The sequence below is a fragment of the Sinocyclocheilus rhinocerous genome, unplaced genomic scaffold, assembly GCF_001515625.1.
Source record: "Sinocyclocheilus rhinocerous isolate Xijiao unplaced genomic scaffold, SAMN03320098_v1.1 scaffold53, whole genome shotgun sequence".
In the NCBI taxonomy this organism is placed as follows: domain Eukaryota; kingdom Metazoa; phylum Chordata; class Actinopteri; order Cypriniformes; family Cyprinidae; genus Sinocyclocheilus; species Sinocyclocheilus rhinocerous.
In genome coordinates, this window is record NW_015645538.1 from 3,038,787 (window position 1) to 3,057,675 (window position 18,889).

An 18,889-nucleotide genomic window follows, 5' to 3' on the forward strand; every position below is an offset into this window, starting at 1 on the left:
ACATGGTTTTGTTTACGCGGCGCGATGCAACGCAACGCAACGTGTAAAAAGACAGTATAAGTCATTATAATTTGTAATTATGTCCCCACTGGATGCAACGAATGCCTCGTTTGTAATGGGTTTTAATGTTTATGTCTTGTCGCTCCGGCCGGACACGGCATCAACAGTATGGTAGGGGCGTAACATTTCCGTCTCACGGTTGAGGTATTCGGCCAATCACAACGCATTGGATAGCTGGCCAATCACAGCACACCTCGCTTTTTCAGATCGATGAGCTTTGTAAAAATCGACGCGTTTCAAAAAGGCGGGGCATAGAGGAGAAACAATAATGTACAGTATGTGGAAAATAATGTGTTTTTTTAACTTTAAACCGCATAAACACATTTCATTACACCAAATACACAAAATAATGTTCTTTTTAGCAGCATCATATGACCCCTTTAAAGGAGAAATTTTTAAGCATAAAAACTTAAAACTTTATCTAATAATCTTTGTCATGTTTATAACTTTGACAAATAATTTTTTAGAGTGCATATTGTTGAATGGTTCAGTTACATAAAATGACTATTACTGTGGTATATATTTTTGGTCACGCTGCCCATCCCTACTGTATGTTGAGCTGTTGATTTTGATTTTAGAAAAACCTTAGTAAGTGTTACATTTTGGAGTACGTATAATGTAATAGGCTTAAATCAAGCAGCTTCCTTCCTAACTATGTGAGCAATAATCTGAATTTAGCAGAAGAAATCAGTCAGAAATACACACGCACCCATAAACAACCCCGCAAAGGTTCACAAGTGTATAAAAACTTTGTGTCTAATCAGCTGTGGAGGTCCCTGGAGATCCGAGGCAGGAGGAGTTCCTGTCCCTCACGGGACCTCCTTCCCTGCGGCCTCTCAAGAAAAGAAGCCAAGCAACCTCTCCTTTCAAGCCGAACCTCCCAATAGGGCCTGCGGTGGGCCGATAAAGTCCGGCTCAAAGCCTCCTTCTCAAATACAGGGAAATCCGTTTGGTCAGGGTGCATTTCTCATCGACCTGTGGTCTTAAACCCTACATTGGCTAAGAGCCAACGCTGCCGACTGTAAACCGTGCGCTGTAAAGCTCCACAGACCTTCTTCGCAGCGTGGAGACACCACTGAGCCCTTATCCTGAGAGGAAGTTTAATATTTCCCATTGGGAGAGCGAGAGAAGGGATTGGATATCAGCTTTAGTTTAGGGTGGGGGTGAGAGTGTGCCCTCAAAGTCACTAATGCAGTATTCATAAAGGTCACTTTTGTGTCATATTGTCTCAGAACACAGCAAGGGCGTCAGTCCCATCATGCTCTCTGCTTGCGTGGAGCCCGTCACGGTTAAGTGAGGTAATATTGCAGCAGTACACTAGAGCGTGTTGACATGTACACAGATACATGAAGAGAGACAGCACAAACACTGGCTTATATGACAGCTTCAACGTATAAGCTAATCCCTGAAGGTACGAGCAATAAAATTTCTAATATTCTTCACAGTACTAGTGATAGACTGATATATTGGACAGGGCGGTTAATCGCTTGAGATTCAGCCATTCTGAGACTTGAGATTATCGGATTAACCGAAGCGTGTCGGTTGCACTTTCTGCTGAAAGCCTCGTCAATTGATAACATGCATTTTCCAACAATGAGTGAATTCTGAGTAATTCACTGTTATTGTTCATTACAGGTCCACATAGGTATGACTAAAATCAGTCATTTTATATCACTGAAAAAATCATTTTGTTCTTAATTACCCTAAAAGGTTGTTTATACGTATATTAAATAAGCATTTTCTAATGCCTGTTTTTGTATAATCCAGTCTATTAAATAGTTCATCAAAAAGGATAAAGTACCCTTTAAATTACTGACACTGTAATAATTCATTGTAATATTTTTTTTTTTAAATGCCTCATACACCATTTAATACTGTTGATCTGAAAATTTGATCCGAATTATTTTTCTCTTGTCTCTTATTTTTCTCTTTTTATTTATTTTATTTATTCCTTGTGTTCATAAATATATTTATTTATATTTATATTCTAAATAAATATTTAAAAAATAAAAGTAACATAGTCATACCACCCAGGCCTTGGACATTTGTGCGTTAACATCTGACTGTGCATTTGCAAGCTGGCTTGTGCCACAGTACATGCTACAAATTTAATTTAACTAGACATCTGTTGAGGCATTATTTTTTTCCCAAAGTTAAATCAGTGTGAATTTATAAACTGAAAGAAATCTGACGGCATTCCAACCCCTATGATTTGTAAAGGCTTTTTGTCACCATGGATGAGTCACTTATTTTTTGGCGTATTTTCTGTGGTAGATAAATAACCCCATCGGCTACATGAATGCGCAAGTGCTTCATTCAGATCTTTAGAATCACACATGACACATAGTAATTTTTAAAAGTGCCTCATACAACATTTAATACTGTGGATCTGAAAATTTGAGGGTTTAAATCTGAATTTTGAGCCAGCCATGAATAAGACCCAAACAAAGAGCGGGCAGATTTGGGTCACATCTTCTCTCAGATCTGAGTTTGGACAGCTCTGCTTTTGATAGATTGCAGCTCTTTTACACCAGAACACACTTTCCATAGTTGCTCAACAAAGCCCCAATGTTTTCACGATTGTTTCAGGGAGTTTACGCGCCCGATGTGTGTGTGTGTGTGTGTGTGTGTGTGTGTGTGTGTGTGTGAGAGGGAGACAGGCAGAGGGGAGGGGTCAGTGTGGAGGGATTGACATTTCAATATCTTCAGAGGATTTGGTTTGGATGCTTTAGATGGCTGAGGCCTGTGGAGCTCTCTGGGGTCTGGCACCTCTGCGCGCCTCATCAGAGGAAGGGTGGGGTGAGAGGGATAAGAGGATGACATAGGGTGAAGGACAGCAGGATACATGGCCCAAAGAGGACAGAGAGAGAGAGAGAGAGAGAGAGAGACGTGTGTGTATGTATGTCAGCCTTACTTTCTTCTGTGGAACACAAAAGAAGATATTTTGAGTTTGTTTTTTTTTTGGCCAAACAGTGAAAGTCAGTTGGGTCCAAACCGTCCAGTGCTGTTTGGACTCACTGACTTTAAATGTATAGACAAAAACTGTTAATTATCTTATTTAGCATTTCACAGAAGAAAGAAAATCATACAGGTTTAGAACGACTTAAGTGATTAAATTATGACAGATTTTTTTTTTTTTTTTTTTTTTTCTATCCCCATTAAGAGTAAAACGAATTCAAACATATATTCAAACTTGTATTTTGCATTTTTATAAAAAAGTTGAATTGAAACATTTACTATGTTCCAAAGAGCATCTCAACCCTTCTTTGTTTTCAATATTTCAAATCCTTAATGTTCTGTTTACTACCAGGTTGTGGTCGTATCATTACAATCTATTTTTTTTAGCTTTTGTTTCTTGAAAAGCCAAATTGTGAACAGTATTTGATTGAACGATTGTTGAATGAATGGTGAAAGACTTTTTTCAACTTTAAATACAACCGTTTAAGTTAAAAAAATTTATTCTAACATATATATTACATTTATGGGAATAAAGACACGAAATTGTGAAAATAATCTCATAAGCCTTTTACAACAATAAAATAGTAACAGTTTAAAAAATTCAATTTAATCTTGTTTTAGGGTGGCACTTATACGGTGGTGTATTTTCAGATAATTTCATTTGAATTTAGTTTGTTTCATATTTTCTAAATATTTTAGATTTATGCTTAACACATACATTTTTGAATTTAACTAAATTGAATCTTGAAATCTTAAATCTTGAAAAAGAAAATTTTTAGTGGATTTATTTCCAAAATAAACTAACATTCCTGGCTGTTTTGTAGTACCTGCTGCTCTATGCAACCTTCCAAAGAATCCCAGCATTAGAAAGTTTATTTTTACTCTCAGAAAAAAGTTCAAAGCTGACACTGTGCCCTGGTAAAAAGCTATATATTAACCCCTATTAGGTGCATATTAGTACCTTAAAAGTGCATTTTAGTATTTTAAAAGTACACATTAGTGCTTTAAAAGTACATATTAGTGCCTAAAGTGTACAAATTAGTACCATTTGAAAAGTTATTGCCCCAGTAATAGTTTTGCACCTTTCTTCTGAGATACCTGACCATTACAGTCCGACTTCAACAGTTTGACCAATCAGCATCTTAAATGCTTGTTTCTCTCTCCCTCCTCCCGTCAGAAGCGACACACTCTCAGAAGCTCAAATCTTCCAGCTCAATTCACAGCACTTCCGTGCATTTGCTCTGGAGTGTGCATTACCGCACCCTCTGTCTCTCTCCCTAACAAGGGAGCTGCTCTCTCGGTCTGCACTAATGGGGGAAAATGAGAGAGCACAAGGCTCCAGCAGCTCTAAAAGAGATTGAGTCATCACCCTCCATTCAGCGCCACACTCATCCAATTTGGCCCCCTTTGTCACAGAGTGCAAAGGATTTTAATTGGTTGCAACGCAACTTCTTTTCCTCACCCTCTGCGAGGGCTCGCTTTTACCATTTGAGGTCTTTGTGGTAATCACGGCTTGTTATGTGGCATGCAAGGAGTTGGATGTTGGATTGAGCGCACACACATACACGGCTAGACATCCTTAGATCATCAGAGTGTTGCAAAGAGCTCTAAAAGAGTGACGAGCAGCTAAAATGAATCAGGCTCTCAAGTCAAAGGGAGGTGAGTGAATGCATGAAAGGAGACGAAAACTGACTAAATGCCCCTCTTCCTTAGTCTCACCCTCGTAAATGTTGAGATCTTTATTACACTGAGTGTTGGAGCTGGGTAATATATTTGCAATATACTGTAGTCGTGATTTTGTTGATGATATAAAATTAGGAAACATTGTGGTTTAATGCAGTCTTTATTTAGCCATTAAGTTTAAAGAGCGTGTCATTAGATTAGTTTTGCCATTCTTGGTCTGCGACTCATGAATATAAGACAGCTGTGAAGTAACGTCTTAAACTTGAGTAGCTAAAAGCTTCAGAGTTGTTCAGTCAACTAATTTCAGATATAAAACTTGGATTCAGTGATTGTTTTGTCAACACACAAATGGATCATGGAAGTCCCTGCATAGCATTTGTCCACAATTGTTAAAAAGATTTGGGTCAGTGTATTAATGTATATTTTATATATTTATTTTATTTATTTAATGAAACATTAACACTTTTATTCTGCAAGTATTAATTACATTGATCAAAGGTGACAGTCAAGACACTTGTAATGTTACAAAAGATTTTTATGTTAAATAAATGTTGCTCTTTGTAACTTTGTTTATCAAACAATCCTGAAAAAAATGTATTACAGTCTCCACAAAATTAGTACAGCTGTTTTTAACATTGACTGATTGATAATAGTAAGAAAATGTATTGAGTAGCAAATCGGCATATTCGGTTTTTGACTGCTGAAAATCACAGGAATAAACAGGAATAAATTACATACAAAAGAGAAAAAAAAATAGAAAACAGATATTTTAAATTGCAATAATATTTCACAATATTACCGTTTTATTGTGTTTTTGATGACGACAGTGCAGCCTACTAAAAAAGTTTAATAGAAAACACATTAATATTAATATTTGTAAATCCCAGATATCATCAAAAAGCTAAAAAATATCTAAATATATATGTATATGTTTGTTTTGCGCATATCTCTGTGTAATAAATAGCTCAAAATTGCATTTTTGACGGGTTATTATGCATGCAGAATGTGTGTATGAGTTGTTCAGGACGCTTTGTGTCTCTGTGTGTGTGTGTGTGTGTGTGTGTGTGTGTAGCTGTAGGGGGTTGATGAGTTGCTCTGTCTCCACTCCCACTGCTCAGGCAATCTTGTGATGAGACCGATGGCCTAATGCTTGGATTGACAGCTGTCTGTCATCTCTGGGGGAGATGGTTTGCTATCTGCCAGACCACCCCGTCTCTGGTTCTTTTCTTTGCAGTCAGTGCTGCATAAATGCTTTTTTATGTGTGTGTGTGTGTGTGTGTGTGTGTGTGTGTGTGTGTGCGTGCGTGTGCATTTCTTTTACACAGAGCTAGTTTTTCTTACTTCTCAATTCAGTCTAACTTTGCTGCACTTCACATGAACTCTTACAGCTTAAGTGTGTTGTCTGCCTGTGCTGTCGGCTTGTTTTACGCTCGGTCTGTAGCTTACAGCATTGTTGCTGCTTTGTGTCTGGAAAATGAAGCTCCTTATATTTCTGTCAGCCCCCTCTCTCTGTGTTTTTCCCTTTTTCATTCCCCCCTCCCCATTTCCTCTCTATTTATAAGATAGGTGAATAATAAGCTTCTAACATTGAATGTTTCTGCTTACATCTTCAGGGGTGTTTTTGTGTAGAATGTTCAGATAGATAGATAGATAGATAGATAGATAAATAAATAAATAAAAACACTTCCCCTTTAATTATTTACTGTTTAATACTTTCTTCTATCCTACTTTCTTCTACTATATACTAATATAATAATTGTTAATATGCTAATTTATACTAATACTTCCTTCTAATATGCTGTGGCAACCCTGAATTTAGTGGCTCTGTAGAGCTTTAAAGGGGTCATATGATGCTTTTTTAAAGATCATTATTTTGTGTATTCGCGTAAGTAATCTTAAAGATTCCTAAATGCATCTACTTCCGGAAGGCCAAATAAAGTGCTTTTGCTTTCGCCTAGAAACACACAGCGTCTCCCTGACATGGCTGCATCAACACTAACTGCGGTTACTGAAACCACGCCTTCTTTCTTTGCGTGAACATTTGGGCGGCATTATGCTAATATTTCCACATAGTGAGGTAGATATGTGGGGGCGTGTTAGAACGAGCCGTTTTAGGGGGGCGTGGCAGAGTCTTAACTTTGATAAAGAATATCTCTTTGGTTTTGAGACTTTAGTCTTTGCAACTTCAGGGATCTTATCTATGCACAATCAGCTTGTAACACTCCAAAGAGAAAGGAAAACTTGAAATCGCATCATATGACCCCTTTAAAACATTGCTCTGTTTGTTTGCGCAACACTCACTCCAACCAATGACATGGGTTGGGGGCGGGTCTATCTGTTAGGCCAGCCAGTGGTTGATGAATTTTTTTCAAATGTAAACCTGTGTGAAAACAGTCATTGTTTTTGTAGCTTGGTGTTGGAAATAATGCAGAAATTACACATTGTATCTTTAGGGACACTCATAATTCTGAGGTAAAGAATTTGAAATTCAATGCTATTACTATTGGCAAATCTGATTCATTTATTCGCCTTTTTCTGCCTTCCGTCTCTGTTTGCTGTTCCTGCACTCGTTCTTTGCTCTTTTTCTTCTTTTTTTAAAAGCATTTTTCTCCCATTTATCTCCTTTTCCTCACCATTCACCACGCTTTCTCGTTCCCTCTCTTCCTCTCCCCCTCCACCTCCGCTTCCTCTTCCCTTCCTGCTTCCTTTCATTCCCCCGTCTCTCTGTCCCAGGTGTACGTAGGGTGTTGTAATATCATTCGTTAGATGGAAATGTATATGTCTTGCAGGCTTCAGTCCCTGCTCCTCTATCTCACCCTCCCAGCAGGCCGACGGAAATCCCCTCTTCCACATCCTCCCTCTTTCCCTCCCTCTATTCTATCCTTCCCGCTCTCCCTGCGATAATATAAATGATAATAGCAACTCTATCAACCTGCCCAGCTGGTGAGGCATACTGGGTAATGTGTACAACCATTTGTTTGTTTAGTTCAGAATATTTTTTCTTTATTTATTTCTTGGTAGCGGATTGTAAATGTGTGCGTGTGTGGAATGTGCTGTGTACGTATGCAGCTTTTTGGCCACATTTTGGGGTGGATAATGTGGTGAAAAAAAAAACTTTTGTCATTTTGGAATATCTACAACTTTGTCAGTGCATAATGTATCATGTCATATAATGAATTTTGAGTATATTCAACAATGTTTTAATGGTTGAATGTTTAATTCAAAGTATGTACTTTTGTGCTGCATTGATGAAGAGCTTGACTCCTTATCCTCACAGAGCCCTGCAGTGGATGTGTGTAAACTGTAATACGCACACACACTTTCTCCCTAACTGCAAGGTTATCTCAAACCTGGAGGCAACTCATGCTCTGCGAGACTGCAGTGATATAGCAGTGGCGTACGTGTCTATGTTTGTGTGTTATCATGCATGACTTGACTATTTGGTCACGTTCCCCACTGCCATTGCTGAGGGCAAGATCTCATTTCACCCTGCCAGACTATTGCAACCCTGTATTTCTCTCTCTCTACAGTCAGCAGCGTTTCACTGCCAGTTGTCAAAAACATTGCTAACTGGCTGTATTGAAAGAAAACACACTCTGAATTTTTTTTGTTATTTGCACCCGTTCTACTCTTTCACACACAACAGTCCTTTAAGTGGATGATACTGTAAGTATTTAACAGAAGCACCACGATTAGCCGGATGTAGTCGCTGCAGTGGCGCGAGCCAAAGACTGCAGAGCCAATAGAAGGAATTCTCCAGACAGTAATGAGACGACTGAGGATGAGAGAGAGACTTACGCATTTATTCACAGGAAGATGTCCTGAGGGAGTGACGTGTGCTTGCCTGCACGCTCTGATAGCACACTGCTCCGTGCCAAACGGAGTTTCCAAAACGCCCCTGCTGAAAGAATCTGTGGCTCTGCCACTGCAAAAAAAGCCATGTTGGCTCTGTCTAGAGGGCAATACAGACTGCTCAAGAAATCCAGTTCCTCCTTTACTCTTGTGACCACTGGCATGCTGCAAAGATGATTTTCTTTATCAGAATGTTGGATATCAAATTAATATGTGTTTTCCATTGGCAAGTCAGTGTTATTTTAGTGTTATGTACTTTTATAGTATATATATATATATATATATTTTTCATTTAAATTTTTAACAATTAATATGTTTTTAAATAATTAATTATTAAAATTATTTAATTATTTATTAAATTAACAATTTTTTATATTTCTATTTTTTATTTATACCAACAATTTTGCTTTTAAGATTAAGTTAGACATAGAAACAAGTGCAATGAAAAAATAATATTTAATATCAGTTATACATAGAACTGATAAATTAGAAAATTTAATTTAAAAATCTAAAATACATAAATTAATTTTTATAATTTTGTGTATTTAGCATGCATAAAATGCTAGTTTTTAAGTCTTAGCAAAACAAATGAATCAGCAAAATTAATCCAGAAATGTTTAAAATGCCATTTCCATAAACTCATTGGCGGTTATTTTATATATAATTTTAGTACTTCAACTTAAATTTTATTAGCTATTTGCCAAGGCAATGTTTTATTTAATATTTGTATTATTTATATTTATTTTATATTTTTATTTCAACTTTATTTCAATTAGCAATTTTTTTTTTACATTTTTTAGTTTCAGTTAACAGTAACATCACTGTGGCAAATATATGAAAACCTTTTTTGTAGTGCATTGATCGGGGTTTAAAGATGTCATGTTCACATTTACCTAATAGAGTGTTTGTGTATGCTGTGAATGCATATGTATGTGTGTTTATGTGTGTGTTTGAAAGGTTAACCTGTAGCGTAACACCCTAACCTGTCTTACAGAGGTCAGTTCAATATCGCTGTCCGATTCAGAACATTGTAACCTTCAGTTTGGCGCCTGCAGTGATGGAGTTACACTCAAAGCAATTCATCTCCTTTCTCATTTCCTCCCACTTAGATGGGGTCAGACTGCCAGCAATCAGTTGTGAGTGTATCTGTGTGTGTGTGTGTGTGTTGTGCAGGGTGGTGTTAACTATGTTTGTAAGTGCATTTTTTCAGAGTTGGAGTGGGAGGCAGAGCAGCAGTTTGGAGCTCTTTATACATTATTCATTATGGTGGGTAAGAAACAACAGCCTGGAGTAGAAATGGAGAGGGAGAGAAGCTTCTCTTACACCCAGTATAACCCACAAACTGTTATGTTGTGCCTCTCATCCCTCTTGAGATTATACATCCATTTATTAGTGAATTAGGTGTTTTTTTGCTAGTTTTTTTTGCTAGTTTTTTCTCCACACATAACTTGTTGTGGGGTCCAGAAGTGTGAGACCATGTAAAAAAATCTGGGAAAGTTTAAGGAAATTTCTAGGCTACCAATAATATAAGCAAATTTGACCTTGTGAACTCCAGAAAGCGTTTTATGCTTCAATGGAGCCAAGAGCATCTCACCTGATGATCATGTTCTCCAGCATTTGTACAATTGTACATCATGTTTACACAAACTTGTGAAGTAGGATTTCTATTCCTGGAATTTAATTTAATTTAATTATTTTATTTTTCTTTGGCTATAAATTACTGTAACTAAGTACTGGTGTGACCTTTTTTAAAATTCCTAATCTAGTCACTAGAACCCCGTTTAAAAAACACAAAATACTACAAAATTCTGTAATTGAAACTTCAGGGTTTTGTTTAATTTAAATTGTAATGCTGATATAATTTGTAGTTTTATTATGTATTGTGTATTATGTAGATTTCTGTAGTTTTAATTAGTTTGTTTTTAAATCATTTTTATATAAAAGATATGAAAGTTTAACACTATTATACAAAATAAGTAAATAGAAATAATAATTGTTCATAAAGCTATTCTTAAAGCTATTGTGAATGCACATACTACACACACACACACACACACACAAAAAAAAAAAAAACTTGATAACTAGCTCTTTTTGTTTAAGAGTGTGATTTGCTTTCCTAAAACTGCCTTATTGAGTGTTGAAAAATCCTCCATTCATATTCTCTTTGTGGCCCGTCTACCTTGCCGTAGCCTGTGTTACCACATACACGCTGAATTGTGCTGGTTATGTGTCTAATGTGAGTTCAGGTTTGTTTTTTGTCATTTCCCTCCATTCGCCATCATTTCCTGTCATCTCTACACTACACCTGTCAATAAAAGTGGCATAAAGGCCAAAAATAGAATGAAAAAGAGGTCACACATCTGGTCAGGATTGAATCGTCTGTACACAGTGTAGTCATAAAGCTGTCAGCCGTCTCACACAACATGTCACAGTACAGTTGTCCGTGATCTTTAATGAGCAGTGTAGCTGTCACTTTGTCTGAGATCAAAGGATTTTTACTGAGATATCTTAGTTTTATTCCATGCCAGTGTCTCGTGGGATGTCTGGAGTAGCAGGCCGAAAGAACAGCCTGAATGACAATAACCCTCATCCCTTTGTCAGACACATGAAGAGGACAAGTACTGTCTTTGATCAGCACCACAAATTACACTCATTTTGAATCATGATATAAAGACGGCGTGATGGAAACTGTGTGAGTGTTTTTGTTAGCATGTGCTACTGCATGTGAAGAAAGAAAAGCAAGCATTACATGAAAAATAAGGTTTGTTTTGGTTCTTGGTTGATGTATGAGAGTCTTATTTGTCTGATGCTTGTTTTTGACGTGATGGAGCTGTCAGTCCTCGCTGGGGGATTTTGAGTGGCAGCTTTCAGCTGTTCTGTCGTCGTTAATCATCTCTTAATCAGAACGGCAGGAGACGCATTCGCACTCGCCCATCTAAATCAGTCTCTTACATTCAGGACATGAAATAGTCTTGCAGTTTATAGTAGGTGAAAAACAGCATGTGAAAAGTGTAGTTAGGGCTGGGCTATATAGCTAAAAAATGTATCAATATAATGTTTCATATCGTTCGGTATTGATAATTATTGAAATTTTTTTATAACCTTTTTTAAAACAAAAAGCAATAGAAATTTTTTTTAACGAGAGAACAACAGTATACAAGTGCCATGACAAGTCTCAGTTAGTAACAGAAACTACACAGTTTCTCACCTAACATTCAAATGCAAATGTTTATTTTAAATTCGACTAATATTAATTTTTTATTCACAATCTCCTCATCACAGGCAGGCACAGCACTCATTTCAGCATGTGGTCGTGTTTGTGTGTGCTGTCTGCGTCACTCATAGCACGTGCTTATATCGTGCACTATATCGATCATTTTTTCTATCGTTATGGAAGAAGGTGTACCGTCGATAAATATCGATACCGTTTTATCACCCAGGCCTAAGTGTAGTATGCCCAAATTTCATAAAACAGGCAAAATGACCTATTACTTTTGGCGAGATTCTGAATACATATACAAAAGATAGTTTACTGTCCCATAAAGCTACGGGATTGGATTCATAAATGGTGGTTAAACGATGCAAGTTGTAGGTCACATGACAATAACAACATGGTGGATGTATTACTGTATGTCCGGATTACATTCAACAGTCCCAAAATAAATATTTATTCAAATGGGTTACCTACTCGGAAAGTATGTGATTTCTGACACAGCTAATGTTTCTTTTTTAGGTAGCTGTCTTGAGAGAGTACCATTATGTTGTATTATGTACATTATATTTCATTCCATGAGCTTTTTTATTTTTTTATGATTAAAATAGATTAATCCTTATTGTGCCCCTACAAGAAAACTAACTTACATATGTTATTTTTTTATATTATTTATACAGTAATATTTACTTATACATTAATCAATTTTACCTTTGAGAATATAAAGGAAGGTTGTGTCAGATTTACACTACAAGAATCATTGTTTTCATCAGTATTATGTTGTTTTCTAACACGAATATCTAAATGAAAAGCAAAACTCATAAGCTATTAAGAGTTGTTTTCAGAGTTGCCAGTTTTGCAACAGAAAAATTCTTGTTTTTAGCACAACCCTCACAATTTTTTGCTAGATTTGATCAAATTAAATTAATGGATATTGACAGTGGAATTAAGAATGTTCTGTAAACATAATTTTAAACACATAAAAAAATCTTATTATTTTATGTTGTTTCACTTTTCAAGTAAGTGTGTCTTGTATTAAGGATTTTTAAATATTTGCAAAGTGTTTGCTCATGAATGTTGAGTACTGTTCCTAAAGTGTTGAATTTGTGCCGGTTGTATCTTGGAGTTTGTCTAACCAGAACTGAACACACAGTGGATGGATTTGACATTATTCTGACAGCAGGCGAACGTCTTAATCAAATCTTTATCAGCATGTTCAGACAGTTATCATCACCAATCTGTTACACACTTCATCTCACAGTTTTCTTTTAATTATTTAAAGTTTTCGCTCTCTGTCTGTCTCTTTAGCGCCTTCCCAGGTTAACGAGCTGCGAGCGGAGAAGGTTGAGCAGCGCAGTGTGACTCTGGTTTGGAGGGAACCCGCCGTGTATCCCAACAGCAGCCGCACTGAATACGAGATCAAATACTATGAGAAGGTATGGTTACATCCTCGGTCCTCTCCACTAAAGCACTGCAGCTGTTATTAACCTGCATGTGTGTACAGCCACACTAAACAGCAGCTTCCCACAGGCCTGTAGCTCATTGATCATTCAGTCAGATGCAGTAGCTACTTTAAAACATGTAGCTGCCAGACATTGATGTCTCCTGCCAGGATTGAGGGAAAAAAACGTATCTCTCTTGCGCAATAATACATTTCTTATGAACACTGAGTGCGTTCACATTCAAAATCTTCCACAGATTATAGATCATAACAGATAACATGTAATGTAAATGACTTGAGTGTTTGTTTGGTCAGTTTTTTATCCGGGAAAGAGAAATCAGGGAAAATCAATGCAAACATGTCTGACTGTATAACAGCTGATGTCAAGACCTTGTCAATGATCATTTTATCTTATGTTAATTTGGGGAGTCTTGTTTTTTCATTTTTATTCATTTGCAAGTAAACCCTTAAAGCAAGTTTTTGCAATGAGTTAACTTTTAATGGCTTATGTTTTGTTGTGCATATAAGCACGTTTCATTATTTTTATTATGATTTTTATTTTATTATTTTTTAATTATATTATATTATATTATATTATATTATATTATATTATATTATGTTATATTATATATTTTTTAATGCAAATTAAATTTTTACCTGTGGCATAATTTCTGGCACAACCAATCAATTTTATTATTTATTTATTTATTTTATTTTTTTGAATGAATACATTTCAAGGATGACAGTAAAGGCATTTGTAATATTAATATTGTTCTTTTGACCTTTCTATTGATCAAAGAATGCTTAAAAACCACATCACCACAAAAATATTAAGCAGCACAACTCTTTTCCTCATTGTTAATAATAAGAAATGTTTCTTGAGAGCCAAATCAGCACATTAGAATAATCTCTGAAGGATCGTGTGACACTGAAGACAAAATACTATTCCAGAAATGTTCATGAAATGTTTCAGAAATATCATCTCCATCACTGTCATTTACTTCCATAGACTTCCATAGTTATTTTATGGACATATTTCTGTGTTCCTTCAGGATCAGAAAGATCAGAGCTATTCCACGGTGAAGACGGCCGCCACCAGAATCAGCGTCAACAACCTGAAACCAGGCACCACCTATGTCGTCCTCATCCGCACCTGCTCCAGCCCAGCACTTTCTTCTCTTTCTTCCTCTCCTCTTTCTTCCTCCTCCTCCTCCTCTTTGTCTCCATCTTCCCTGTCTGCTTCCTCTTCCTCTTCCAGCCCCGTGGCAGCTGTGTCGCCCCCTCCACTCGACTACGGGGCGTACAGCGCACCGCTGGAGCTGCAGACGCTGGGGGAACGTGAGTGTCTCTTTGTTTTAGAAGAAACAGTGTATGTGAAAGGAATGTGTGGTGCTGTTATTTTAGGAGCAATATGAGCAGCCCCTCAAAAAATTTTGTAAACTTTTTTTTTATTTTTTATTTCATGTTAGTACACAAAATATGTTGGCTTTACAGTGAAACAATGACTTTAAAGTGCAAATGCTTGCTGTCATCTTTAATTTAAGAGGACACATTCATATTGAATGAACACTTTAGAAGGACTTTCACATGTGACCTCGTCAGGCTCCTTTATTGTAGCACACAAACAAGTATTTGCGCAGCTTTAGATTATGCAGAACAAAGCTGCCATGTTTGATGCCTGGTTTGCAAACCATTTGGACTGGATGAGTCTCATTCCAGATCCTGTCTGGTATCGCTCCACTGTGCTTTTGCTCCTAACAGCTTGGGGTTTTTTCTCAAATGTGAAGTGCTCCACTAGGTTCAAAATGGTTGATTAAATCGGATAGTAGAAAATGTTTCACTTCTCAGCCCTCAAAAAAAAACATTTTTAAGCCTTTGTTAACACTTAAAGATGGAGAATGTTTGTTTTTCCGAAAGGACCTCGTGGTCAAATTATTTAAAATTATATTTAAAAATGATATTAATATATTATATGATATTAATTACATTATATTCACTTTATTACCCTTCATTGCGACATCAAAGTTATGATTAGGACTGTCAGTCATACAATATTTTATTGTGAATTTCAATTTTTAGTACTCATTTTTATAGTTAGGATATATTAACATATTCAGGAAAGAAGACTGAATAATAAGCCTTTGTGATTGATATTTATAGCATAAAATAAATAAAAAATTAAATATATATACAATGCCATTCAAGAGTTTAAGGTCAGTAAGATTTTTAAAGAATTTATTACTTTTATTTAGCAAGGATGCATTAAACATATTAAACGTGACAGTAAAGATGCTTACATTGTTAGAAGAGATTTTTTTTTTTACTTTTCATCATCATGACAAAATGTGATATCACCGTTACCACAAAAATATTAAGCAGCACAACTAATTTCAACATTCATAGTAAAAAAAAAAATATTTTTGACCAGCAAATCAGTATATTAGAATGATTTCTGAAGGATCATGTGACACTGAGTTATGGCTGCTATAAAATTCAGCTTTGCCATCACAGAAATATGTTGCATTGTAAAATAGATTCAAATAGAATAAAAGCTATTTTAAATTGTAATAATAATTCCCAGTGTTAGTGTTTTTATTATATTTTTTATCAAATAAATGCCACCTTGGTGAGCATAAGTGACTAAAAAAACTTTACAGACCCTAAACTTTTGAATTGTACTGTAAACATAAATTATATTGCATATACATTTAAAGTGCTCACATTCACAAAATGCAAACACAGAACTGAATAATTCAGTAATACTCTAAAACATCTTTCCTCACAATTTATAGACTTACAGTAATCTTGTGTGTGCATTCGCTGCTGTTCTGATGTCCTCCACTGGTGAGGCTGATATTTCACTTCTTGAGTTTCAATGATAATTGAATTTCACAGAAAAAGGAGTGCAAATAAGTTTACCTTTGTTAAATGTCCCATCACTGTTTGAATTCTAAATAAATGACTCGTAAAAGGGTTTTTCTCCATTATTTACCAATAAACAGCTGCTTTACCAGGGGTCATCTTTCAATTTGAGACCTAAAGTGTTTTTGCGTAACTGAAAGTAGTTCCTCTGCGTCCATGGATGGAGTGGGACCATTTGGAGGAAAGTCGTAACTTTTTTAACTCACAAAAATGTATTCCCATTAGGATCCTATCAAAATAAATAAGGGAAGACTTCAAATATCAATCTTCTTGTCAAGCTCCAGTGCTTTTAGAGCACTGATAATGGCTTGTGCCATCGTGAATACTAACCAAATCTTTTGTTTGTCTTTGTGTGTGTTTGTTGTGCAGTGGCCCTGGCCTCTAGTGAACAGAGTCCTGTGGTGATCATCGTGGTGGTTTCGGTGGCTGCTCTCATCATGTTACTGACTCTTGGAGTTGGACTGCTCATCTGGAGAAGGTATAACTGCTATTTCAAGGCGTTTTACAAAGACTAACTCATCAAATGCTTTCCGCAATCACCTCTACAGAACAAATTTGCAAGGTTATCAGTCATTATTTGGTGAAAATGATCCTCTGCATGCTCATATCTGGCCCGTCAAACATCATTGGTTCATGGCCGTCTCATGATCTTTTTGTTTTTGGATGAACTATCCCTTTAACTGAAATAGGATATGGTTGCACATTCAGTTTCTGCTCCCTAACGGCGACCTGACAGTTGCATCAGCAAAAGCCTTTTTCTACTTCCATGGTCTGCGAAATCATCCATTAGAATGAATCAAAACACATTTTTAGTCGAGTCCATCTCTCACATACACAGATGCGCAAACTCATCCGTCATCTCACAGGAGAGCGTGAAGCCTCGTTCCTCTTTCTGAGAGGCACAATGCCGTTGTTAGCTTGTTTGACGGGCAGTGCAATCGCTCAATCCAATTTCACCATGATTGCGAGACGTGTACACATGTCGCGTGTGTGCTTGTAAAGGCTGCCTCTCCCAGCAGGGAGTAAAGGTGGAGAAATATGAAAAAAGACATGCCTTCTGCTGCTGTATTGTTATTTAGACGGATCTCTCTCTTTCACTGATCACATAGACAACAAAACCGTCCCACGTGCACAGAAGTGCTCCCGCGACGCACGAGTGCATGTATGCAATACATGAGGAAAATCTCCACTCATGTGTTTTCACAAGGTCATCAAGTTCTTCCACAGTGGGACATAAAAGAACCGTACAGTTGTCGCTGTGGTGTAGTGGTTACTGTACATGTCGGGATGCTCATGCGGATGGTGCAGGTTTGAGACTTGTGAAATGTTCTGATTCAGTTATCCTTTTACAACGTTTTAGTGCCATTAAAAAAGTGTTTATGCCAAGCGAAATATGGCCATGTTAATCGTTTTAGAAGATTATCGAAATAATGACTTCAATCTTGAAATGTGAGTACTTTTTAATTTATATTTTATTAAAATTACGACTTTTTCATTTTCATTTCATTGTCACACTCTTTTTTGAATATTTACTACTTTCATCTCGTGATGACTTTATTGTAATTTTGCCTTTTTTCTATATATTATCACTTGTAATGTTATGACTTTATTGTCAGTTCACAAAATGTTATGATTTTTATCTCTGTTGTTATTTTGACTTTTTAAAATATTACTAGTTTAATTTTGTAATATTGCGGCTTCATTATTATAACTGATTTTACAAAATATACTTTCACTTCATGACTTTATTGTAATTTAGACTTTCAAATTACTACTACATTAATCTTGTAATATTACAATTAAGATTTGCAATTATGTAATCTTCTAATTCTGACTTTATTGTCATAATCAGTGTTGGGGAAAGTTACTTTTAAAAGTAATGCATTACAATATTGCGTTACTCCCTAAAAAAGTAACTAATTACATTACTTGGTTACTTTTTATGGAAAGTAATGTGTTACGTTACTTTTGAGTTACTTTTTAAATCTGGGCAGGGCTTGCTTGTTAGTTTTTAATATACAAAAGTTCTTCTTTTACAAATGTAAAAGCCCTTTTCACAACAGAAGTGAAATTAATATGCCTCAGGCTGAAGGAAATGCAAATTCACGTCTGTACAGTAGAGGGCACAGCTCAAACAAATTGCATGAAGAATATGACGCAGGAGAAGAAAGTTCATCACTATTCCACAATAACAAAAATTAAACACAAATGTGTCATTTTTGCTTGTTAGTATGGTTGAATTAGATCATCGAAGGTCAGTAGCAAAGACATTGGTTAATAAAATGGGATTAAATACATTAATTATATTTGTCTTAGTGAAAGTGAAAGTGACGTGACATGTGGCCAAGTATGGTGACCCATACTCTGAATTAGTGCTCTGCATTTATCCTATCCAAAGTGCACACACACAGCAGTGAACACACACACACTGTGAACACACACCCGGAGCAGTGGGCAGCCATTTTAAACCAGTTTATTTAACCTATTTAATTATTGCAGATTTATATAATATTCTGAGTTTGCATTTGACTGTTTTTATTCATTTTGAGGAATACTGAATCTGTTTTTGTGCAGTAAGAAGAGTAAATAATGTTCATATTTACTGGGCTTAAAGTTCTCCGGCACCGTGCCGGATCTCCGGCGTGCAGCGTTTGGCAGCGGAAAAAAAAAATCCTACATTTAAAAAAAAAAAAACTTGTTGATATCACTTTCGAGTAGGGTTGTGACGGTGAGGAAATTTTCCCACCGGTTAATCGATGTGT

General features: G+C 36.2%; 1 protein-coding gene across 4 annotated transcripts in view; it reads left to right on the forward strand.

Moving 5' to 3' along the window:
* epha10 (EPH receptor A10) overlaps positions 1 to 18,889 on the forward strand; it is a 109,742-nt gene that overhangs the window by 62,524 nt on the left and 28,329 nt on the right. For all 4 annotated transcript variants that reach the window (XM_016509914.1, XM_016509915.1, XM_016509916.1 and 1 more), the window contains exons 4-6: positions 13,073 to 13,200; positions 14,258 to 14,543; positions 16,497 to 16,605. In XM_016509914.1, coding sequence (XP_016365400.1) covers positions 13,073 to 13,200; positions 14,258 to 14,543; positions 16,497 to 16,605 — 523 coding nt within the window. The remainder of the gene's footprint in view (positions 1 to 13,072; positions 13,201 to 14,257; positions 14,544 to 16,496; positions 16,606 to 18,889) is intronic.